This window comes from Monodelphis domestica, chromosome 2 (genome assembly GCF_027887165.1).
Source record: "Monodelphis domestica isolate mMonDom1 chromosome 2, mMonDom1.pri, whole genome shotgun sequence".
In the NCBI taxonomy this organism is placed as follows: domain Eukaryota; kingdom Metazoa; phylum Chordata; class Mammalia; order Didelphimorphia; family Didelphidae; genus Monodelphis; species Monodelphis domestica.
Genome location: NC_077228.1, coordinates 478,735,081 through 478,761,793, shown reverse-complemented (window position 1 = coordinate 478,761,793; position 26,713 = coordinate 478,735,081). Strand labels below are relative to the sequence as shown.

General features: G+C 35.7%; 1 protein-coding gene across 1 annotated transcript in view; it reads right to left on the bottom strand.

Moving 5' to 3' along the window:
• Positions 1-26,713, bottom strand: part of GNAI3 (G protein subunit alpha i3) — a 49,965-nt gene that overhangs the window by 16,593 nt on the left and 6,659 nt on the right. Inside the window, exons 2-3 of the mRNA XM_001372474.5 lie at positions 1,533-1,575; positions 1,270-1,411 (exon numbers count right to left, since the gene is read on the bottom strand). Coding sequence (XP_001372511.1) covers positions 1,270-1,411; positions 1,533-1,575 — 185 coding nt within the window. The remainder of the gene's footprint in view (positions 1-1,269; positions 1,412-1,532; positions 1,576-26,713) is intronic.

Genomic DNA, 26,713 nt, shown 5'->3' with positions numbered 1-26,713 from the left:
CTTAACAGCACCCTGAATGATGCTGAGTGGCCATCAATTCCAAGGGGCTACTCCTACTCAAACTTATCCCTACTGAAAAACTGTTTTTAGCCATTGCAATTACTTATGATGCCAATAAAATGGCATACTGGAATGAGAACCTTTTGATTAGAGACTTAGATTGCAGAATAATAGAGCTGGTGTCAGAAATCACATAGTCTTACTTGTAACTGTCTGATTCCTAAACAGGAATCCTTTCTATAACATGCCCAGCAAATTGGTCAGTCAGTCCAAGACATAAGACCTCTAGAGATACACTCTTAGCACCTCTTAGAGGTTATGCTGCTCCATTTCTCAAGAACTCTTGGGAGATTTTTCCTTAAATGGAAGTGAAATCTGTCTCTGTATCTTTCATCCATCAGTCCTAATTCTACACTTTTGTATCACACTGAACAAGAACTCTCTCTTCCGTGACAGACCTTGAAATTTCTCAAAATAACCTATCAAAATCCTATAAGTCTTCTCTTTTTCCAAGCTTAATGTCCCCATTTCTTTCAATACATCCTCACATGACATTGTTTCCATTTTTGTCTACATGGTTATTCTCTTGAACTCCGGTTTAATATCCTTAAAATGTGATACCTCCTTTAGAACTGAACAAAATACTTTGACTAGTAAACTTTCACCCACTAGACATTATACTTTTATTAATGTAGTACAAGACTGCTTAATTCTTAGAGCTCATTAATGTCAATCAATAGATTATGAATGCCTAATATAGTCTATAATATAACACAGCATAAGATTCTTAAATAGAATCCAAAATTTCCACTAAATAGTTCCTTTATTTGTATACTTTTCAAATTTAGTCCCAATCTGCCTTTTCCTGGAGACCAATTTTTACCTTCACTGTCTCCACTAAGAAGACTGAGTGGCAATCCTTATTCAGATGAGAAATTATTAAAGGAGTTCTCCTCAATTAAAATGAAGCCTGATCAAGAAATGAGAGAAGTTGAAGAAATTAGTTACTATATAGAGGGTGTTCAAGAGTTGTGGCACCATTTTAAGCTATTTCAGACTTTTGAGACATTTGTATGGCAACATCCATTTGTAACTTCAATCTCTTTGTAACTAGAGCATGGCACCTTCTACAGTAGGCTGCTAACATTTCTCAGGTTGCCACACACATACCACAAAGCCTGTAGCTATTGCTTCAATTCTCTTTCTGACAATGAAGCAAGTTCGGCCTCTCTGTGAACTAGTGAGCTAAGGGAAGTGAGAAACACTCACCGCTCTGGCAGCTTCCCCAAAGTCAATCTTTAGTCGTCCCATGGCTCTTATAATTGCAATGATGGACTGGATAGTGTTGCTATAAACAACTACTTTATACTGCTTGCATTCTTCCTCAGAATACCCATCTTCATGAATGATTCTTAAAATTAAAAATAAATAAAAACCCATTACTACTGCTAAAAGGGAAAAAAAACCCATAGATTTAAAAATAATACTTAGTAAGGAAATTTAGCTTTACAAAAGGTAATGTTTTAACTTACTTCATTTGTTTCACAATAGTGCTTTTACCAGATTCACCAGCACCTGAAAAACATAGAAGATACACTTTAAGAAAACCTTATTCAAATTATTTGTCACAAAACAATGTTTATTAGATTTCAGTATGTGTGGCTCAGTCACCAATTTCTCTAACTTACCACAGTGTCTCAGGACCTGCTACTTGGTACTACTAGCAAAAAATATATATGCTTCCATAGAAAAATGTTAAATAATAAGCAAGTAATAATGGTTTGAATTTACATAGAGCTTGAAATTCTAAAAAACACTTTTTTTGCACCAGCTTTCTGGCATAGATATTCTAAGTGTTACTATTTTCATTTTACAAATGTGGAAACTGAGACCAGTAAAATTAAGTGATTTGCCAAAGGAAAAAGTGAAACAAATGTCAAAACTTGCATTAGTATGTATGCTCTCTGACTCTATGCAGTGTTCCTTCTCTGCCAAACTGAAAATACTACTTTCTATGCTGGTCACCTACACCACTGTCACGTCTCATATTACTATTTGCCCTAGAAATTGAGGAATTCCCAACTAACAAACACATCTGTTATCCACAACATAAGTAACCCAATTTGGGGTATAAATTTTTCACTACAACACTAAACTATGAGAACGTTTCACAAATACTTAATGCTTCAAGTTAAAGCAATTCAATCACTAAGGCAAGTTGGCTGGTTATTGGTATTTGACTCCATTTACCCAATGGAAGGGACAACAACTCAACAGATTCTGGCTCTGTTAGTACACACACATCTTGTTCTTGGTATTCTTACTTCAGAAGTTAGGAATTAAATAACAAGGCAGAACCAAAAGTATCCAGCACAAGTATCCAGTTACCTTTCTAGTAAGTTAACAGGACAGCAGAATTTAGGGTGGAATTGGATCATTTATTTTACAGACATAGAAACCAAGGCCCAGAGATATACAATAACTTTCTCAAGTGGCAAAACTAGCATCTGAACCCAGATTGTGAGGTCAGACCCACTAATCTTTGCACCAACTGTCACAAGGCTTCCATGCTCAAGTATTTTCATATACTTTTCTTCCTGATAATCAGTAAAACACGAGATTTAGATCACAAACTGCTTTGTCCTCTGACATCCAGCAATTTGATAATAAGAGTAAAAAGGTTCACTCTTAACATAATCAAAGTACCATGACATACTTATGTACAAATATGTCAAAGTCAGAAGAGCAATTAAGGGTTAGGCAATTGAGGGTTAACATGACTTGTCCAAGTCACACAGCTTGGAAGTATCTGAGGTCAAATTTGAACACAAGACCTCCCATCCCCAGGTCTGGCTCTCTATCCACTAAGACACCTAGCTACCCCTCCCTCGTCTTAACTATAAGAACAATATCCAATGTAGGGGTTATTTCACTATAGGACTCAAACTTGCATGTTGAGAAAGTACCTTCCCATCACAGTGTTAAACTCAAATAGAAATACCTCCCAACACTACTTGTTCACTTAGAAAACCACAAATAAACACTATCTGTGCTATATTGTGTTTTTATGTATTTTGTTAAACATTTCTCAATATAATCTGGGCTTAAGGAATTTTTGCAGGCCCTGATACAGCCTCTTCTGTTTTATACCATTTATTTTATGCTAGAAAACTATCTATTCAGCAAAAGGAAGAAAGAGTAAAGATAAAGCACACAACTAGCATCTCAATAATTCTTAATCTTAATCTTTTTAATCATTACTTCTTAATCATTACATCTTAATCATTACTAAGAAAAAAAAAGAGCTCATTACATTGTGTTTTCTTAACTTCTGGCAAAGCTAGTTGTTAGAACATGGAACCAAAATCCCTTTTCCCCTTTCCTCCTTCAGCCCCTTCCCCCAGCACCTATCCAAACTGTGAGACAAAGCCCAGGTAAAACCTGGCAAGACACTAGGAATTTCCTGTCAGGCCTCCTGCATCACTGATCATCAGGCCTGAGAACTTCCCACCCCCCAGAGACCAAGAATCCCAACCCCATCAGGGTCATCCAACAAACAAAAACCAAGTAAGCCCACCTGAACCAAGAGGCAACACAGGTTACCTCAACCCAGACAGCCACTTTTTTTTTTTTACATCACCCACACCTCTGCCCAGCAGCCCAATGGGAGTGCTTTCTCCTTTCCCTGTGTGGGGTAAAGGGAGAGCAGGGTGTACCCAGCATGTGATGGGGGGGCAGGCATGCATGGCACTTGGTCTTGGGGGGGTAAGTGTGGGTCCTGGCACTCTGTCTCTAAAAAGTTTGCCATCACTGCAGAGATTGTTACCTTCTCCACTCTGGTTGAGATTCGGCAACCATCTTTGCTGGCACCGATCTTCCCCAGTTCCCCCTCACTCTCCACCCCCACCCCCCACTCCACTGCCATTTCTACTGCCATCGACCTTCCATTCCCCTTTGCACCCTCTTTTCCTCTAAATAAAGCTTTGCTGTATTACTTCACTCTCTACTTAATTTGTCTTGGTTTGGACCCCCTGTCGGCCAGATCTGACACTAGTTACCTTATGTATCTATAGCTCTGAGATGAAAAACAAGTCAATTTTTCAGAATTGCCTACTGCTTTCCAGAATGGACGAACCATTTCACAGGTCCACACACAATCCATCAGTGTGTCCGTCCTAAGAGTTCCTCTAATAGTTGTCATCTTTATTAATTTGATGGGCAGGAAGCAAAACTTTGGGTTTTTTAAATTTGCATATCTCTTATTAGTGATATGGTATATTTTTATATGACTATTGGTAGTTTGCATGTCTTCTTTTGAGAATTGCTTGCTCATATCTTTTTATTATTTATCTACCAGGAAATGGCTCTTCTTGTAAATTTTAATTAGTTTCTTCTATATCTTGGATATGAGATCTTTATCAGAGAAACTTGCTGCAAAATTTCCTTTGCACCACTTCCCTCATCTACTCAGTTAACTGTTTCTGTTTCCTTTCTGTTTCTAACTTGACTGATTTGTTTGTGCAAAAGCATTTTAATTTTACCCACTCGTAGGTATTCATCTTGTTGTTCTATGATCCTCTTTCTCCCTTGTTGGTCTCTATCCCCTCTCCACAGTGACAAAAGGTGAATTTCTTTCCCCAATATTCTACTCTGTTTACGGGAAGACCTTGTAATCTAGGTTGTATGTCCAATTGGAGTTCTCTGTGACATGTGGTGTGAGATGTTGGTCTTAGCTTTATTTCTCCCAGACTGCTTTCCACTATTCTGAAGTAAGAAAATCAATAATCAATGCTTTGAATGTGTTTAGATTATTAAATTGGAATTATAAGATTTAACTGTGATTTGTAGTAAGAATATAGGCTCAGGCAGAAGTCTGTGTATGTAACCAGACTAAGAATGTAGCCCAGGATAGTACCTGAATAAGTTTTAAGTGTGTATTACTATAAGTGTTACAACATTATCTCAAGCGTGTGATTATACATTATATTATTCTATATATCAAATTGATTCATGTAGGAGGATGGCCAGCATGAAAGGCTGGCTGCAGGGGCAGTAAGTCAGGCAGGTCTGGCCACCTGTGAGGGAGTTGGGGACTTCTCAGAAATGGGGATTAGGTAGGATAAACATAAAACTATAAAAGCGTGTGTATTTTGCAATATGGTGTCTCAGATCCAACTGGAGGAGTCTTGTGTGATTATTTTGCTCACAAAGAAGTCAGATCTTTGCAAAAAGAGTTTCCCAGTCTCCTTTCAGTTCCCAGAAATTTTTATTAGTGAGTTCTTACACCAGTAACTGTTCTCACTGTTTATCAAACAACAAAAAAATCAAACACTGGGCTATAATGCTCAACTGCTTCTGGATCTGAGTCTCTGACTCCATAGTCAGTTCAGTTCACTTTTCATTATGTCACACTACATGCCTTCTTTTTCTCCTTTTCCATTGGCTTCTCCTTACTGTTTACAAGCTGCTCAGTTCTCCACAATCCTAAAATGCCTTTACGTATCCTCTCCTGTCTATGCAGCCACAACCCCACCTTTCTTCTCCCTCTCCTTGTCAAATTTCTTGGAAAAGTTGTCAATAACCAATGCCTCCACTCCCTCGTCTATCTCTCATACTCACTATTCAACCTAAATTGCCCTTTCAAAGGTCACCAAAAACTTCTTCATTGCTAAATATAATGGTCTTTTTTTAGTCTTCATCCTTCTTGAGTCCTTTGCAATATCTGATACTGAAGGCCACTCCTTAAATGTCTAAAATGAGAGCTAGCTTATTATAATTTCCCCCCATAAACCTGATTCTCCTTTTGATTTCACCATGGCAACACCATTTGCCTAGACTCCCACATTCACAAACTCAATGTTACTTCTGACTCTTCCACTTGTTTTGTCTCACATCTGGATACCAAATTCAATTCATTCTATTTTTGCAACACTGCTACTCTACCCCTTTCACCATCTCTTTTTATCCCCATGTGTACTACGCTAGTAGAGATCCTCATTTATCACCCACCTGCACTATTACAATAGCTTCCTAACAAGTTTTCCTTCCTTCACTCTTGTCACACTATAACCCATTCACTTTTCTGCTGGGCTATGTCACTGATGGGCTAACTTTCCTTCTGCATAGATCTACTTACTGCCTGCCAAGTAAAGTGAAAACTTCTTTGCCTGGTATATAAGGCTCTTACCTTTCCAATTTATTTCTTATTTCCCCCAGATAATCTATATTTTAGTTACGTTATCTGAACCCTGTGTCAAGTGTACCCTTCTAGTCACCCAGGTTTATAACCATAACATTATCCTAAGACTTCTTACCCTCCTTCACCCCCCCTCATTTTGTCATTTTTGTATCTACTTTTGTCATAACTGTCACTTTCTCTCCAAGAACCCAGCCATCATCCTAAGCCCTCATCACCTCTCTCCTGACCCACTGCAAAGCTTCCCAATTGACTTCTTGGGTCAAATCTCTCCCCACTCTGTACTATGTGACTCTTTGATCACACTATCAATGTATTTTTGCACTGGCTATCTTCCCCCCACCCCCCCCTCCCTGGAATGCACTCACTTCCACCTCTTAAAATCTTCTAATTTCCTCAATTCAAACATCACCTGCATGAACTCTTTTTGGATCCTCCCAGCTGATAGTACCTCTCCCCTCTCCAATTGCCTTACACTTATTTTGTATGTACCTGCATATATCCATGTCACCTCTAATAGAATGTAAGCTATTTGAGAGCAGAGGGACTGACTCTCTTTTGTTTTATATGTCTAACATAATTCCTAGCACAAAGTGGGTACTTAGAAACTGTGGATTGATTTTGGTCTCCTGCTTTTGCTCAAGTTGTTCCAAATACCTAGGACAGTGATGGAGAACCTTTTAGAGACTGAGTGCCATGCCTCTCCCCCATACCACATGTTGGGCACACCTGACCGCCCCCTTACCCCACAAAGGAAAAGGAGAAAGGGCTCCCATTGGACTGCTGGACAGAGGGGCAGCTGATGTGAAAAAATATCATTAGTCGAGGGGGAGAGGAGCAGCTCCACCTGAGTCTCTGCCTTTCTAGTAATGAACTGGGGGGAGGGGGGGATGTGTTGTTACCCATAGGTTAAACATCACTGACTAGGATATCTTCCCTCTTCTGTATCTACTGAAACCTTACCTATCCTTTAAAACACAACTCAAATGCAACATTTCCACAAAACATTCAATTACCTTTCCCCGGCCTTAAATACTACTTTTATTTTGTACTTCTCCAATAAACTCATCATGTATTATTGCATATTTTTATCTGTACACATATCTTATCCCTCCACTAGAATGTAATCATCATTAAGGAACCAGAGTTTATCTGAACTCTTTATCTCCCCCAGTTCCCAGCACAGTACTCTACACACAAGCATCTAATAAGTGCCTAAAACAAATATATTTATCCTTTATTAGCTGTTCATTTCCACCATTCATTAAGTCAACATCTCAGGCTACCTGAAAGATTCAGTTCTAAAGTATCTCACCTCCCATGACAACTTAATGATAAATTACGCCCTTTTCTTTATTCCAAAAAACTTCGCCTACCCAGCTTCTTTCATGATTACTACAAGAAATAGCTCCATCAAATTCCTTGTCTTTGAAGCATGAAATTCAGTAATCTTCTGTGACTCCTTCTCTTCTTTCCTTACACCAAACTGTAACAAAACCCAGACTCTTATGTACACTTCTCATATCAATCCTCTCTTCTCCATCACCTCTGCCAAGTTTCTGAGCCAGGCTTTGGCCACATAATCATATACTACTGTAACCTTTTGAATTTCCTAGCCTGAAGTTTCTCTCCTTTATCACTTCTATAATGTCACTATTAAATGAGTTAAGAGCCATTTTACATAAACACTCATTCTCCAAACACTTCAAGGGGTCCCCAAAATCCTCTACACTAGATTCAATTTTTATTTTATGTAGTTCCATTAGTCTCCCCTCCCTTTTCCCTGTTCCATTTGCTCTAGTCTTTCATGGCTCCCTATGTTCACTTCCAACTTCAAGTCTTTGCCCAGGCTGCCTGTCCCATGTCATGTCTACTTCATATCAATCATTTATTTAGCTTGCCTTCAAAATCTACTAGGACACTAGAATACTCTTCTATTTTATGTCTCCTCCTAGCTTCTAATAATTAGATTAGTGTCTAATCTGTTCCTCAAGTATTTAGAGGTTTCATCAACTACTACTTTAATTACTTAGCCAATTTCCTCCCCCTAGCCTTTATTCACAGTATATTATCCTCCTTTTTATGACATTACAGTAGTCTCTCCTTATCCACGGTTTCACTTTCCATGGTTTCCAGTACCTATAGTCATTTAAAGGGAAGAAGAGAGACAGAAAACAAGACAAGACCGAATGCGGAAGGGCTAGAGATCTGACCTCAGCAGTTTTCTACCCACTGAAGTAGTCTCACCTTTGGTCAGTTCAGGCTTGGGGGTGGTGGTGGGGAGCACTGTGTTAAGGGGCAGGAGCAATGGAGAGAGCAAAGTATTATACGTTAAAATCAATATAGATGTTTTAAAAGTTCAAAGTTAAAGAAAGAACTGATTTCAGGCATCAATGAGGGAGTGGGAGGAGTCTTAGAACATATAACCAAGGATGGGGGGGAGGGGAGCACGCTACTATAAAATATTGTAAAATAACATACAATGTACTTTGTTATTACTGTATTTAATGTGGGTAATGCCTTACTATGTGTTTAATTTATCAACTAAAATTTACTGTGTGTATGTATGTATGTACAAGAAAATTATCTTATATATGGGATTGGCAGGTGTTCACCTTATAGTCACAGTTTCAGCCATCCATGGTAGGCTTTGGAATGCATCACTCATGGATATGGGGCCCTACTGTATTTCAAGTAGCTCTAAGACTTTTATTTCCTTCAGGATATCTTCTTAAGCAATCAAAGGAAATCTATTTTTTCTCCTATCCCTTTAGCTTAAGTATAAAACTTCAATAATTTATAACTATATTCTTTACTCTTTAAATACAATCACTCTTGCTTTGCATAAAGTATACATTCTTATGTCTCCTTATAAGGTTAAATTATTTTATTCCTTATCTAGATCACTTGATTTGTTCAGTAATATATCTTGGAAATGATACCATTATCAGAGCAAAAAATACCCCCCCCATCCTTCCATTCTAATTTTTACTACATTAAACTGTGTAACAACCTATTAATTTTATATGATTAAAATTATACATTTATCTTATATGTGATCCTTAAAAAGATAATTTTGCATTTTCTTTGCCTATGCTTATTTTCTCTCTTTTTTTCTTATCCTATTTCTATAGATAGCATTGTGATAAATAGGCATATATACAGGCATCCTTGCTTCTACCTCTGATCTCACTGGAAAGATCATTCACTTTTCTCCATTTACATATAATGTTTGTTCTTGGATTTAGATAAATATTCCATATTTATAAATATAATATAAACATAAAAAATAAATAATATTCCATATTAAAGAAATGTCCTTTTATTCTTGATTTCTAGTATTTAATAGAAATTAGTATTGGATTTTGTCAAAACCTTTTCGATATCTATTGATCTAGTCATATAATTTTTCTTATTCATAATTAAAAAGATTTATTAAATTTAGTCTTATGTTGAACCAACACTGCATTTCTGTCATAAGTCCAACTTGGTCATAGTGTGTAATCTTTCTAGTATGTTATTATAGTTTTCTTGCTAATATTTTATTTAACAATTTTGCAACAATATTGGCCTGTAACTATTTTTCTGTTCTTTGGATCTCCCTAGTTTTAAGTTTAAAGACTATATTTGTATCATAGGGGTCAAATGACTTGCCCAGGGTCACACAACTAGGAAGTGTCTGAGGCCAGATTTGAAGCCAGGACCTCCAGTCTCTGGGCCTGGCTCTCAATCCATCGAGTCACCCAGCTGCCCCTATAATTAATTGTTCTTTGACTATTTGATAGAATTCACCTATGAACTCCATCTTGTCCTGGAATTTGTGTCCTATCTTGTCTTTTAGGAGTTCAATTATGGCTTGTTCCTATTTTTCTGAAACTGAACTATTTAAAAAAGGTCTATTTTGGGGGGTTAATTTTATTATTTTATATTTTTGTAAGTATTCATTTATTTCCTCTAAAGTCATCAGTTTTGAGGGTAATATCAAGTTTTGGTACATTATCTCATTGCTGTCATTTCCTTTGACCAAACTTTCTATAAAATGTTTTTAAATGCATCACATTACAATAGAACTCAACTATACTGAAAAACAACCATCAAACAGTTGGAAAAAAAAAAACAAGTTCACAGACACAAGGTTAAGAACCTCTGATCTACTCATAATTCTAAGATTCCTCTATGATCTAGTAGAGATTAAAGTCAATCAATCAATCAATGAACATTTACTAAGTACCTACTATGTGTCAGACATGGTGCTAAGTATCAGTGATACAAAAGAAGATAAAGCCAGTCCATGCTTTTAAGGAACTCATATAAAACTTCTAAGACCAACTAAACCCTTGATCAACAATCTCATAAATCAAAGAAGAGTGTGCATGCACATGGCTACTTGTTGTTCAGTCATGACTTCAGTTGGGGTTTTCTTGGCAAAGATACTGGAGACACCTACCTCTCCAGCTCACTTAGCAAGTGAGGAAACTGAAACAGTTAAGTGACTTGCCCAGAGGCACACAGCTAATAAGTATCTTAAGGGTGGTTTAGAACTCAGGTCTTTCTGACTCCAGGCCTGATAGTCTATCCACTGCACTACCTAGCTTCCCCTATAAATGTATATGCACATTACAGCATTTGTTATTTAGTTATGTCAGACTATTTCTGACTCCACTTGGGAGTTTTCCTGGCAAAGACAATGGAGTAGTTTGCCCTTTCCTTCTCCAGCTCATTGAAAGATGAAAGATGAGACAAAAGGGTTGGAAGCAATTTGCCCAGGGCCACACAGTTAGCATCTGAGACTACATTTGAACTCTGGTCTTCCTGACTCCAGGCCCAGTGCTCTATCCACTACACCACCTAGCTGCTCCCTGTATGTGGCTTAGCTAAACTTAATACCTATACCCAAGCACATGTTGGTGATCCTTTGGTAAATCATTCACATTTCAAAATATTCAGAAATAGGAGGCAGGTAGGTGGCTCAGTGAAAAGAGAGCCAGGACTAGAGATGGAAGGTTTTGGGTTCAAATCTGAATGTCAATGCTACCTAGCTATGTGACCCTTGGAACTGATACTTGGTATCAATTCTAAGACAGAATATAAGGGTTTAAAAAAAAACAAACCAATATTCAGAAAGAAAAGCCAAGTACAAATTACTGCTCTAATGGCATTTGTTTTATTTCATGTTAACTCTTTCTTTCCAGAGCCTTCACCATGTCAAAGGAAAAATCCCAAGGCTTTGTGCAAACCCCAGTTTGCATAAAACGCATATAAGAAGTCCTAGAGTTAGGATGAATGTGTTGTTGTCATTAAATGACATACCATAAACAAAGAATTTGCTGGATGAGAACTGGTATTTCCACAGATGCTATAATTGGTAATCAAAGCAAATAATCAAAGTTCTTTCAGAGGCAAGGAAAGTCAAGAGAGAAGCAAAAACTAGCACAAGTTGATTTCATAGGCAATAGAAAATCTTTAACTGGAATTTAAGACCTACTTCTGCTATACCACCAAAGTACTACTCATTTATTTCACTATACTATGAGGTATAAACACTGTACTCCCAAAATATATCCTTACCCACTGGTACTCTTACTCATTATCTCTCAAGTTCCTCTGACACTTTCATTTGCTATTACTTTTTTTTTCTTTCTCACCTCAAAGTCATCAATGAATCTACTAGGATCCTACTGCTATTAACCATTTGTTCTCATAGAGAAGTCTTAAAAATTCTTACAGGTAAAGATCAGAGCTACAGCAAAATTCTTATGGGAATCTAGACAACAGAAACATATGGGGAGCTCCAGTTCAGCACTGGCTGGTGAGTAACCCCAAACCAGCCCTCACTCCATAAGCTCTTGCTCTTGGAGGGGTTGTAATACATACCTGAGATATAGCTGGTCTAGGCAAGGCAGCTGAAAAACTAGCAATTAATATTCGCTAAAACTTTTCATAATTATAGCATTACTATTTGAAGCAGAAGGGTCAGGTAACCTGCAAAACCCCTGGATATGGGCAAACCAAGCTGAACTATAATTGGAAAATATGTAACAAAAACAAAAATACAATACAACACAGATAACATTAATATGTGGATTTCTAAGTTAATACATGGGCCTTTGGAAATCCATTTCTATTGGAGTTTGACACCATTATGCTAGTAGACAGGTAAGCAGAACCAAAGTGGGAGATCAGGGAAACTTCAAAAAGGACGAGTCACAGCCTTAACAGAAGTCAGGTTGTAGAAATCAGATGAAAGATAGAATATAGAATCTGGTGAATAATTAATAATAATTAATAAATAATTACAAAATGCAGAGTACATGAAGGGGAGAAAAGTAAAAGGAGGCTGGAAAGGTAGGATGGAACCAGACTATGAAAAGTCTCAAACTTGTGGTGAAAGAGCCTTTCAGGAGTTCTAGCTTTCTGTGTTATAGGCTCCCTCTGTCAGTCAAGTAAAGCCTATAGATACCTTCTCAGTAGAATGTTTTTAAGTAATGAAAAGAAATTCTCCTTTGTAGTTGAAGGTCAGTGAAAATAAGGTGCAATGTTTCTCCTACCCAAGTACACAGATCTCCTGACATCCTTTCATGGATGTCCATGGACTGCAGTTTAAGAATGTCTACTCTAAGAGACAAAAAGAGTCTGGTCAGAGGGCTCTTCATTCAGGAGCAGACTTCCAACTCTGAGTCATCTTTTTTGTTTTATTTTTCTAATTAGCAAAAATTTATTTTTTTCTCCCTTACCCCAACATCACTGAAGAAAACAAAAGAAAACAATCTTTTTAGCTTTGGTTTCCTGATTTATAAAATGAAGGCAATAATAGCACCTACCATCATGTGAGCCAATTCAAAAAGAAAAGCTAGTCTACTTTTATAAATCATATGAATATTAATTTGATTAACATTTAGTTGCATAGTCAATTCTGAATTAGGATTCTTTAAGAAATGAAATGTTAAGCTTATTAAGAGCAAAATTCTAAACAATACTTTACCATATAAAAGGGATATCTGAAATGTGTTTCTTTACCACCAACATTTATTAGAACTACTAAACAAGTAGTAAGAGTTTCAACTTGCTTCCTAATACTAATATGCAGACGGGGAGACAACATGGAAGAGTTGGGGTTAAGCCCAGTGTGATCCATCCTGGCTATGTGACCCTGAGCCCTGGGAACTTTTCAAAACTGTAAACTGTAGAGCAAGTACCCTTCAGTATTAGTAGATGGAGTTTCCTTGCTAGGAATCCCCCATACCAATGAATTAACAGGTCTTGTTTAAAGAATAAAAACCTTCCTAATGACAATACAAATTAGCAGTAAAAAATGGCCCCAAAGGGGGTAACAAAAGGGAAAAAAAGCTAATGTCAGGATAACTAGCAACAGAATAAGAAATAGGACAGAAACATGGCTACTTAAAAAAGATCTAAAATGCTACCCAATTCACCATAATACTACCATTAATTGTTGCCTATAGCATAAAAGGTGACAATAGGTTTTTAAATTTTTATTTATTTAAGATTATTTTTCCATGGTTACATGATTCATGTTCTTTCTCTCCCCTCCTTCCACCCCCTCCCATAGCCAACGAGCAATTCCACTGGGTTTTACATGTGTCAGATATTTTTTTCTTAAAGCAATTACTGACCAAAGGTTACTTTCTTCCAGAAAATAAAAGCCCACAGTTGCTTAAGATTGGACAGATCCAATTTTTGCTTGGAAAAAATACTGTCATAATGCAATTAAGTTGGAAAAGACATCCTCAAACTTATCATGACATCATATCCTCAAAAAAAAGAAGTCATCATGGTAGCCACACTAGCTACCCACCTTCCTACTCCCAGTCAAGAAATAAAAAGCCCACACCCCAAAGAATGTCCCAATATTTGCACACTTCCTTAAAGTCACTGTTCTAGACAATTGTTTCTATGGTAGGTTTTTTAAAAAAAAAAAGTCCTATTTCAGTATTATTGGGTTCTTAATAGTTTTGTGTCATGTACATCCTTGACAATTTCATATAACCTATGGATCCTTCTCATTTAAATGTATGATGATAATGTAGGATTATGAAGCAAACAATTATAATGAAATGTTATCAAAGGTAAAAAAAAAGAAAGAAAAAGAAAATTCACAGACGTCAGGATAAGAACTCCTGGTTTAAGAAAAGACTCTGAAACCTCAGAAGTTTTCCAGAAACACTCTAGAACCAAATTTTGGAACCTGATTTACACAGTATCAGCTGTGTGCAGCTCCTATTTTAATTGGCATCTGCAATAGTGAAATCAGGCCAAAATTGTGCCACCTGAAAAGTAACCAGAAAGGGTATTTACAGGAGAAAAATCTAAAACATGAGGCATGAAAATTATAAGGCTCTTCAGAGGAAGTTTTGTTGATTTTCAAGGAATAAAATAGAAGAACGAGAAGTCTAAGTATTATTAGGGTGGAGGAAGGGAATTGATTTCAACATAATAAAATAAACCAAAACATGGAGAGGAAGTGGTCTGGGACTTAATTATATGACACTTAAAAAAAGGGGGGGGGGAATACCTTTTTTTCCACTGAAAAGTCTTCTCACTTAAGAAGAATTTGTTTTGACTTTTACGACTATGTTACTATTTCAATATTTAAATGATTACAAGAAAAATAGTCATTAGAATATAAGAAATAACACATAGTACAAGAAGAAGAAATTGTTTTGACTTTTAGGACTAGATTATTTTCAACATTTTAAGTCATTAACTACATTCTGAACCTGATGCAGAGATTGGCCTTGATCAAAGTTAACTCCACTAAACAGAGGAAGAATTCAGATCTAAAGGCCAAATGCTTCTGAAACATCTAAGAAGAGAACTGGGCAATTATTCAAGAACAAGCCCAATATAATTAAATTCTTTTGGAATCCTTCTTTGCTTAGTTCACATCAGATATCTATTAACTCCTGTTACAACACAACAACATGTCATGGAAAATAGGACATTTCATTTACATAGGGCACTGTACCAAAACTAGAACAGTTCAACAGTGATCCTAACACAATGTTATTCAGTTCAAACAGCTTGAATTACAGAAATGATATGATTGGTCACTAAGCAGGTAACAGGATAGCCTGGGATAGATATGAGGGTTTAAAGATGACTAAGTTGCTGAGCAAAATAAGATTACACAAACTGAAAATAGAAGGAAAATTGAGAGAACTCCAACCATAGAACACTTTTCCTATATTACAAAGTTGACAAGAGAAACTATCACCCCAAAATGCATTCCTCTTGTCTTATCCACTTTTTAAAAATAGCATCAGACTTTAGAAACAATGCTTAATAAGGAGCTTCATAAGGAAATTACTACTGCTAAAGAATCCATGATTCTCGAAGTCATAGACTTCATGAAAATTTGGTTTAGATTCTAGTTCCTCAATGCTAGTATCTCCAATTTATCTTATCTTTATCTTGTTTGCACATAGCTGTTTAAATGTGGTCTCTCCCATCAGAATGTGAGCTCCTTAAGAAAAGGATTATTTTGACTTTTTTTATAAACCCAATGCTCAGCACAAAGTAGATGCTTAAAAAATGTTGACTGATTAAGACTTACAAGTTATGTTAACTATAGGCAAATCACAACCTAGCCACCTCCTTTCCTGATCTGCAAAATGGACATAATTCGCTAGAATCTAACAAGGTTATGAAGTCCAACTGAAATATTTATTATATATGAAGTACTTTACACAAACTTTAAGAGACCTATATAAATGTGAGTTATTACTATTACAGATCAAATTCAAGCATAATTTTAAGAATCAAAACATCACAAAGCAGGTTTCAACAATTGATAAAATATTCCATCTAGTTATGAATACTAGTTTCAAAAAAATCACAAAATTTTATCAATGAAGGGAGTCCTAGAGACCTACTTAAATCTCCCCCCCCTTTATATGTGCAAACTGTGAGCCACAATGTTAAATGACTTGTTCAGAGTTATATGGTTAGTTGATAACCAGAGTTGTAACTAGGAATAAAATCTCTTGATTTGCAGATCAGTTAATGCTATTATTCCATGACAAGTCACCTATTTAGAGGATAATAGAGATTCCAAGAGATGCTCAGTATCTAAGTTTGAACACAATGCCTTACTCAATCTACTGTATTTGGCAGAGACAAGTTTTAAAATCAAACTATCGTAACTTCAGAAAGTTGGTGTCTCTATTGCTTTGATATATATATCTTTATATATATATATACACATATATAATGATATATATTTTGATATATATATATAAATATAACATTTTCTTTTTGTTCTTTATTGCTATTTTATTTTGTATATACTACTTAACTACTTAAAAGACTCCTGGTGACAGAGATGACAAGGAGTCTGGAAAACTAATATTCATAGGCAATAAAAAAAAGTTTCATTTTTGAAAAATAATTCAAACTATTCCTCCCCACAACATTTTCATCAACGCTAACCAGTAGCAAAACTGATAGTTTTGATATTTACTTCTTTTCTAGCCCCTCTATTCTCTTCTTGATGACAAAGAGTGAAAATGAAAAAAATGGGCAGTGAAGGAATATAATAAAGAGCTTAAATTCCATGCAAGCTGAAAAATCAACTAACATGCCTGTGCTCACTATTCTGACACAATCATTAAAATATATTTAACTCTGACCCAAGTTAAATTTAGTCTTGTGTATACAATATAATATTCATAATTTACTGGTACTGTTATTGACTGAGAAAAATAAGGATTTATACTATATATCACTGAAAAACACAACTTCTTAAACTTACACATTGAAATTTGATATTTCAAGAGGAAATAGTTCCTTCCTAGGCATATAAATAATAACCACACCCCATGTTTGCCAGAATACACATATTTTCCCCTAATCAGAGACAGAGTTTGGAGTTATAGGATAAAAGATTAAATGAGACATAATCAAGGAAAAGACAATAAAAGAAAGGAGAAGAAAGGAATGTGGAAGGCCCCTTCCCCTCCCCCCTTTTTTCCCTTTCCCATTCACAAGCAGGCAGAGGAGAAATAACTAAGCTGAAAACTAAGAGAGTGAAAATTACTATTACAAGTCACCTCTCTATCCAGAAAGCACATTTTTTGGAGGAAAACAGAAACAATTTTTAGATCAATGTTATTAATAGGCTAAATTTTCCTTTGATAAAGCTGTTAATTTCATAACTCTGAAATAAAGTTAAATAAGCCAAGATCAGCTGGCCATTCAAGAAAGTAAATTGCAGCCCTGATCCGCTACTTAGTAATTGTTTGGTTCTTTTATGATTCAAGTATTTATTGAGCAAGTCCTATTTATTCATCATCCTGGAAATTCCATTGAGGATAAAAGGTCTTCTATCTATCTTAAAAGAATTTAATCAAGTTGAAAAATTAAGATACATAAAACAGTTAAGAAAACAAATGATTAAATATTAATACAAGGAGCACAAATGATATGTTTATATGAGTTCAAAGAAGGAGACATCAATGTGAGCTACAGTAGTTTGTAAAGGTTAAGTTTTCCAATTCTTCCAATGTGACATACTGACCAAATTAACTAGAAGAAATCCCAGAGGCCATAAAGAATGAGTCCCCCATTTTACAAATCAGAAAACTGAAACCTAGGGATGTTAAGTGATATTTAGTCAAGGTCACTCAAGTAATAAATATCAGTGATGGAATGGACCTTAAGGATCAATAGGAATATGAGACATCAATACAGATAGATAGCTGCAATATACAACATTACATAAGTGCTTTAGATTGTTACAAAGAGCAGAAAAGGCTTCATGGAAGAGTTATCATTTGAATTTGGACTCTAAAGATGGAGTAGGAATGGAGGACATACTAGAGGAAAAAGCATACAAACAAGACAGAGATATAAGAATAAAGAGCACACTTATGGGCCAATTTGGCTGAAGAATGGGAATAAAAGAAGGTTAGAAAGCAAAGATACCACTAAATTATAAAGGGCCTTAAATGCCAAGCAAATTCATTTAAACTTCATGTGCTTAGCAGATGGTAGTGAATCACCAAGGATTATGAGCAGCCTTCTTATTTCCACCCCAGCAGCTTCCTCCTCCAATTGGCTAATTCCTACCTATGACACCTATTTCAGGAAGTACAAAAGTCAACCATGCTCATTTGTCTCCTGAATCTGATCTAGATTCTCTAAATTGCACAGGAACCCTTCTTTCCCATAGGCCCCTTTATATTTTCCTTATGTGTCATCTTCCCTTGTTAAGAGTTTAAGCTCCCAGAGGGTAACAACTGCTATTTTAACTTGTATTTATTCCCAGTTTAGTTCATTGCCTGACACTGAGTAAACCTTTATTGCTCTAACTAGAAAAATTATATGCTTAGATTTGTGAATAAGAAAAACTAATCAGGCATATGAGGGATGAATTGAAGGGGAGAAAGAGAAAAGACATGTTAGGAAGCAACAATGCAAGAAAGTGGTATTGAAGATTTCTCTTGGGACGGATGGTACCAATGGAAAAAGAAAGGAAAGGACAAATGTGAGACATGTAACCATCCTACAAATATTTACCAAGTACCTACATATGCAAGGTACAAGGATAGGCATTAGGTAAACAAAGACAAAAACAAACATGGTCCCTATCATCAAGAAAATGAGATTAGGGAGAAGGAAAAGTCAAGAGCAACAACATTTTGAACAAGGAGAAAAGGTGAAAGTTCACATCATAAACTAAATTCAATTTTAGACATGATGAATTTGAGGTGATGGAAAGATAGCAAAGTATAGATGAATGACTAGATATGGATTTGAGCTCAAGAGATCAGAACTAAAGATCTACATCTGAGAATCATCTGCATAGAAGCTATCTAAATATGTGAAGCTGTGAAAGTGATTAACACTGCCAAAGATCAGGGCACAGAGAAAGACAGGGTTAAAGATAAATCTTCAAAGTCAAGAAAAGGATAAGGAAGCAACAAAAGAGAAAGGATGGTTTGAGAGGTAAGAAAACAAAAAATATAAAGAAAAAAAGAAACATGGACCAAGGAGAAACTTCAGACTTTCTTTTCCCAAGTGGTAATCAATAACAATGCAAGATATGTCCTAAGAAACAATTAAAAAATGTTTTCTATCTATTGAATCTTTCCACAACTAATGAAAAACAACACATTAAACAAGAAAACAATTCATGCAAAGGAAGATTTTTAACATTTGCTACATTTAGAGTTACCAAAAAGTGAAACAGGCTGCCTCAAAAGACAGTGGGTCTTCCCTCAGAAGAAATCTATCAGCTGGATTTGTCAAGTATGTTGTACAATGGGTTGTACTGTCCTTTATTTTGTGTCATAGACTACTTTCATAGTCCGATGAAACCTAAGGACACTATTCTTAGAATAATAGTTTAAAATCCATAAAGTACATATAGGACTATAAAGGAAACCAATTATAATGAAATAAAGCTATAATTTTTCCCATTCAAATTCATGTATTACCTGAAATCTATCCATGTTCCATGGACTCTAGTTTAAGAACTTCTGTCTTCCAACTTTAAAATTCTGTGATATCTACTTCCTAGCTATGCAATCCTGAGCAAATCACCTAACCCCCATTGCCTACCCCTTCTGCCCTGGAATCAATACATAGTATTGATTCTAAGATGGAAGGTAAGGGTTTTAAAAAAGGGGGGGAGGGGGAAGATTTGTGATATTAATCAAAAGAAATGTCAATCTATAAAACAAAATGTGACATTTTTATTAAATGATAAAAGTATTTCCCCTAATAGATAATGTGTAGAACAGCAAGTATATCTGGCTATTAAACTTTAGAGATTTTAATAGGCATAACCAGTTTTACAACACAAAGGTATAAGTGAATCAGAGGACTCCGATTTTCTTCACTTTGCCAGACTGGTCCAACAACAAAATCCTACAGAACTATTCATTAGTGATATGGTTCCCTTCTATAATGTTTTCTCAAGAGATACTAAGAAGAGGAGGGAAAAAAAAGAAAAAGAATTTAAGAGGCAGTACACAAGAGCGGAGTATCTAGCAGACAGAAGTGCTAGATAATTCTGTTAAGCCTACCAACCCATCAACAATCATATTTAAGCACTTACTAAGTGCAAGGCACTATGCTAAGCACTGAGGAATAGTAAGATAATTCAAGTGAAATACAGTTAATTCCAAGACCTATCACAGATGGCTGCAACCACGGATATAAAGTGAACATCTGCCCCCACAGGAGACTTTTCCCTACTCTGCCTACCCAATTGCCCACTTATACCTTCCTTATTCAATGGCAACCTCTTGGAATTCATGATCAATGATAATAGAAACTAAGGAAAGCTGGAAAATAAAATCTTGCATTAGAGGGGGATAGGGAGAAGAAAACTACTTTAGTTCTTGCTCTCAAGGGGTTCACAACTTTTTTTTAAGCTTCCAAATTAATAGGGGAAAATGTTGTCTAAATAGACATATTTATGAAATGAATACTGTATGAGGTAGTTTTAGGAGTAAATGTATTAGCAGCTGGGGGGAATCAAGGAAAACTTCACAGAATCTGGTGCTTGAGTTGAATCTTGAAGAGGTGAAGGTGAAGAGGAATTCCATGCATGGGGGACAGATAATGTTAGGCATTAATATGGGAGATGGGCTGCTATGTGTGTGCAGAACAGAAAGTAGCAGTGTGGCCAGGTCACAGAGTGTGCAGGGAAATACTAAGTTAGAGGATAATGAAAAGGAAGAAGAGAGTCTAATTAATATCACTCATATAGCCAAAATAGTTAAAAACAACCCAGAAAAAACAAATTGTCACAATAATTATGTTAATTCCCTGTATAACTATCCTAAAAATGGGGTGGGGGCTGGGGGGAAAGATAGGAAACTAAAATGCCTAAGTAATAATGATCAAAGATGAACAGAAAATCAGGCCTTGGAAACAAAAATTTTCTGGAAGGTTCATCCAAAAGGGACTTACATTTGGTAAAAGAACCATACAGTGGATCATACACATCTAAACAATATTTTACTAATATTGAAAACAATCAAGTTAATGGTCACACATTTTTAAACTTTGAAATATATTAGTTTTATTTCACTTTCTGAGACGAAGTAGTTTTCATGGAGACAATGTTCATTGGCAATCAGTAGAAATTTCAAAAAGTATGTTAATTTAAAATGCTAATGAAACCTTTTTCTTCAAGAGTAATAACTATACTATTTTACTGGCAACCCTGACTACTTTAAAACTTCAAGAATTAGTAATTTAGGGGGAAGCTGGGTAGCTCAGTGGATTGAGAGCCAGGCCTAGAGAAGGGAGGTCCTAGGTTCAAATGTGACCTCAGACACTTCCTAGCTGTGTGACCCTGGGCAAGTCACTTAACCCCATTGGCCAGCCCTTACCACTCTTCTGCCTTAGAACCAATACACAGTATTGATTCTAAGATGGAAGGTAAGAGTTTCTTTAAAAAAAAAAAAATTAGTAATTTAATTGAACCACTGTGGTAGAGTACAAGGAACACTGAACTTCAAGTCAGAAGGGACCTGGTTTGAACTTATGCCTCTTAACAGGAGGCATGGCAGATCACTTAACCTCTGTAGACCCTAATTTCCTAATTTATGAAATAAAGATAATAATACCTGTAATGCCTCCATCAAAGGGTTGATGTAAGGATCAAATAAGATAAAACAAAGCACTATGGAAATGTGGACTCTTCTCCCTCCACTAACAACCTCTTCATAATTTTGTAGATGGCACTAGCAACAGTGGCCAAAAATAAAAAAAGTTATCATCCTATAGCCAACCCTGTCAGAACTTAGGCTAGTTCTTAAGCAACAAGCATATTGTTAGTCCAAGACCTTACCCAGGTAGACTTTGCAGTATAGTAGTACCTGCTGTGGGCAGTGTTTCACTGGGATGGCCTTTAAAGATCATCTGCATACCCTAACAATGCATCAGAGGAGGACTTTAATGGAATGACAGACTAAATATTAATACTCTTAAAAAGATTAAATTACTAATGATATATACATGTTTGTCTAGCAAATAACTATTCCACCTTTTATTAGAAATGCAAATTCTAAATGAAGTTAACTTTTTGTGAGTTTGCTCATTCACTGTTTAATACATTTTTAAAAATATATACTCTCTGTCTAAGTATCTGTTCCAATGCAGAAGAGCAGTAAAGGTTAAGCAATTGTGGTTAAGTGACTTCCCCATGGTCATAGAGCCAGCAAGTGCCTGAGGCCACATTTTAACCCTAAACCTCTCAACTCTAGTCCTGGTTCTCTATCTACTAAGCCTAGCTAGCTGCCCCTTATGCTTTTTATTAAACTGAAATCTCTTTATCCCCAGACTGATTATATCAGGAGCAATCTCCTGATTAGTCCAGAATAACCATAAGCTCCTCTAAAACATAGAACTATCACATTTAGAGGATTTAATGTGCTTTAATATATGTCCAAAGAGCACTTTTGCCCAACAAAGTACTCATTCACTATCCTCTCCAGCTTTTACGGCATCATTATTTCCAAAGCTTATTATACTTATTAAATAAAATCTGTGATCTGTGATGTTTACTCTGCTTGGAACACATATATACATATACACACGCACACATAAATATTAGAAGTAGATAAATTTTAAAGATGTGAAATGTTAGTGCCTAATTTAGGTGGGCCCTTTCAATATATCTTTCTTAAATATCTCTCATCAATACACAGCAACAACCTTAAAGGCAATCTTGAATACCAGTGCAGCCAGTGAACTCTTCAACACAGCCTTCTGCCCATAGCAGAAACTCCAAACTACATTCCTTCCCACCTTTACCCTATAGTCAAAATTACCCACATAACTATGAGGAGCTTCTCCACATCAATAAAATAAACTAACTGCCTATCTACTTATAAAGCATTTATTATTACTGTAGGCATTTGGAACAATGCAGAATAGCCTCAATCCTGCAGGTTGTACTTAAGAGATAAAGCAAAGAAATCCATTTTAATTTTGTTTAAACACTGGAGAATCTGACTGGTCTGTGTATGATCTAACCAAGAGAATCTAATACGTCCAAATAAAATCAAAATTTTAAATGAAGCAAAAAGTTTTAAACAAAGTAAAATAATTTTCAGTTTAATAAATATGAACTCATAAAAACTTGAGTCTGAGGTTTTGATTAACTTCATTTGATTTTAGATGCACATTTCTAAAGTGTTTAAACTTTACAAAGTGCTTTCTTCCCTATTACTACTCTGTGAATAAAGTAATACAAGTAGGATAACCATTTTATATAGCAAAGGTCACTAAGACTCAGAGAGGTCAGAAATTTACCCAAGGTCTCTGAGATGAACTGTGATTTGAACCTAAGTCTCTGAATTCAATATACTGCTTTCCACTAAACTACACTTCATCCTTTAGAACAAGGATACTCTGTATTCAAAAGAAACAAATTAGAAAGATTGGAAGACAGCGCAGTAATGTACAGTAAGAAGATAAATGTCACCTCTGTGACAAACTTGAAGCTAAAGAGCTGTGCTAGGAAACATTTGGGTAAGGATTAAAGGAAGACAAAACATTATTGATATAATATTACAGAGAAAAACAACTCTGTAAACTTTAAAACTTTATTAATGCAATGATAAACCATAAGTTAAAAAGAGTGATTGAAAACACACTCTGCTTACTTCCTGACAAAGACATGATGAACTTAAAATGCAGTCAAACACTTTTAGACAAAAGTAAAGTGAGAATTTGTTTTGCCAAACTATGTAGCTAATGTATTGAGATATTTTATATGGAGAGTGGGAGGAAAAGATATTAATTTTTTAAAAATACTTGTTACCTGAAGAATAAAAATAATAAATTATTTAAAAAGGTATAATAGTGAATATATATTACAGACCATCCAATCTAGAGAAATGATTGATGATTGAATGTCTGACAACAGCTCATAGATGGTAGAGAGAATAGTCATGATAGCAGATATCAATTATTCTGTAGGAGATCTCTGTGCTAAAACTGGAGTAGATGATAAATGTTTTACTTTCCTTGATGGTCATTCAAAAGAAGACCTGAGAGGTGGTGCTCCTAGGCTGGACCTGATTCACAATCATAAGAAGGTAAAGAATGACAGAAAACTTGGAAGTTAGTGACCACTCCACCTTAAAACTCCCAGTAGATAAGGAAATGTCTATCAGCAGCCACACAAACTAACTTTAGGAGAGTAATTTTTAAAACATTCAGAAATAAGATAAATAGGAATCTATGGATTAAAATTTTAGAATAAAATTCTATTGATAGAGCCCAACTGACCCAGATTACAAAAAAACAAAAGAAAGGTCATAAAAGGGAACTCATTATAAACTTTGATTTTAAAAAGACATATACAAAAATTACCTCAAATCCCACCTTTGCAGGCCTTTCCCAGTCCCCTCAGCTTTTACTGCCTTCCTTTGGGAAGCTACTCCAATTTATACATTTTATGTATATAGTTGTTTTCATGCTGTCTCACCATTAGAATGTGACTTCCTTGAGGGCAGAGACCATGTTGGGTTTTTTTTCTTTGTAACTCTAGGCATAGTGCCTAGCACATATCACTTAATAAATGTGTGGACTGAAACAAGAAATAGAAACAACAGATAACTGAGGAAAAATGAAGAGTGGCAAAGTCCTGTAAAAGTATAATAAATCCATAAGCCCTGAATGAGATTTATAATAAATGCTGATGGCTATAAAAGGACCAGTGGGGGGGGGAGGGGGAGAGTAGTTATTTGGCAGCAGTATGTTAGGAACAAGAAGATCAAAGGATGGGATTTTTTGCTTGAGAGATAAGGTGTAAATGGACCAGAAATACAAGGTATCTACTCAATTTACATTTTCTTTCATTTATGGGAAATGATCTTAAGATTGGGAAGTAAAATGTAAAAAATGATTAACAAGATCTGAAATCCAAAATAAGATGAGATGGTAAGAGTGCTACAGGTTAGGTTGTGGATGGTTATGTGACCCAAATTAATTAAATCCCAAAGCTCTCAAACAACTGTTGAATATGATCGCCTATTATCAGTGATCAATAATCAACAAGTGTTTTTTTAAGCCCTCACTATGTGCCAGGCACTGTGCTAAGCACTGAGGACAAAAAGACAAAAAGTGAAACAAATGTAAGCCTTCAAAGTACCTATACTCTAATGAGGAGAGAACATATATGCCTGTACCTTGATATATACATAAAGGCACACAGATACAAAAGAATTAATTTTTAAAAAGTCATTTTAAGGAGGGAGTAAAATAGCAGCTTGGGTGAAATCAGGAAAGGCTTTTTGCAGTGTCTGGGCTGAATACTGAAGGAAACCAGGATTTTCAAAAAGCGGAGGCTGGGAGGAAAGGAATATAATTCAGATATGAGGAATGGCTAGTGAAAAAGTACTTAGAAAGGAGATGGATTATTATTGCACACAGAATTGTGAGAAGGCCAATGATTTCTAAATAACTGTGATGAATAGGAGAGACACCAGGGAACAGGTAGTCATATAATATCTCAATTTTCAAAAAGAGGAAGAATTCACAAGTATTTCAAATCATAACTTGTGAGTCCAATGTTGATTCCAGATAAAATTTTAAGCAGATCATCAAAAAGACAACCTGTGAATACCAAGGGGAAAAAAAAGAGATGATTATAGAATCATGTGGTTTATAGCTGGAGATATCTTCTAGTCCCACACCATCATTCTACAGATCAGGAAACTCAGAACCAGGGAAGCAATATCTTGCTTAAGGTCACAAAAGTGGTAAATAGGAGGTCCAAGATTTGAACTCACATCTTCTGAATCCAAATCCTAATGATCTTTCCATTATACAATGCTGCTACCCAACATGGATTTATTAAGAACAAGTCAAGCCAACCTAACCACATTTCTTTTTTTAATATAGTTACTAGACTAATGAATTAAGGGAATAATATATACATAGAATATATCTAAACTTAAACAAAGCAATTGGCAGTTTTTGGTGTTATTCTAATTGATAAGATGGAAGAGTACAGACTAAATAATAGGATCAATGTTAATCTGGAGAGAAGTCTCTAACGGAAGGTCACAGGACTTTGTTCTGGGGCCTGTTTGGTTCAACATTTTTTGTCACCACTCTAAGTGAAAGTATATATTATAGGCAGTTAATCAAATTTGCAGTAGGCACAAAACTAAGAGGTACAATATACTGCATGGCAAAATTAGGATTCAACAGACTGCATGCTGTCTTGGGGAGGGGAGAGAGTGTGGAAAGGAGGGAGAGAATTTGAAACTCAAGACTAAAGAAAAATGAATATTTAAAAACTTACATTTAATTGGGAAAAAACAAAATATTATTTTTTTAGAATTAGGATTCAAAAAGAGTTCAAAAGGTTTAAAATCTGGGTGGAACCAATAATATGAAATGTAATAGTGATAAATGTAAACTCCTACACCTGGGTCTCAACTTAAAAAAAAAAAGTCAACCAAACCAAGTGGAGAGAAGTTCTGAGAACACAGTACATGTGAAAAAGGTACAGAGCTTTAATGG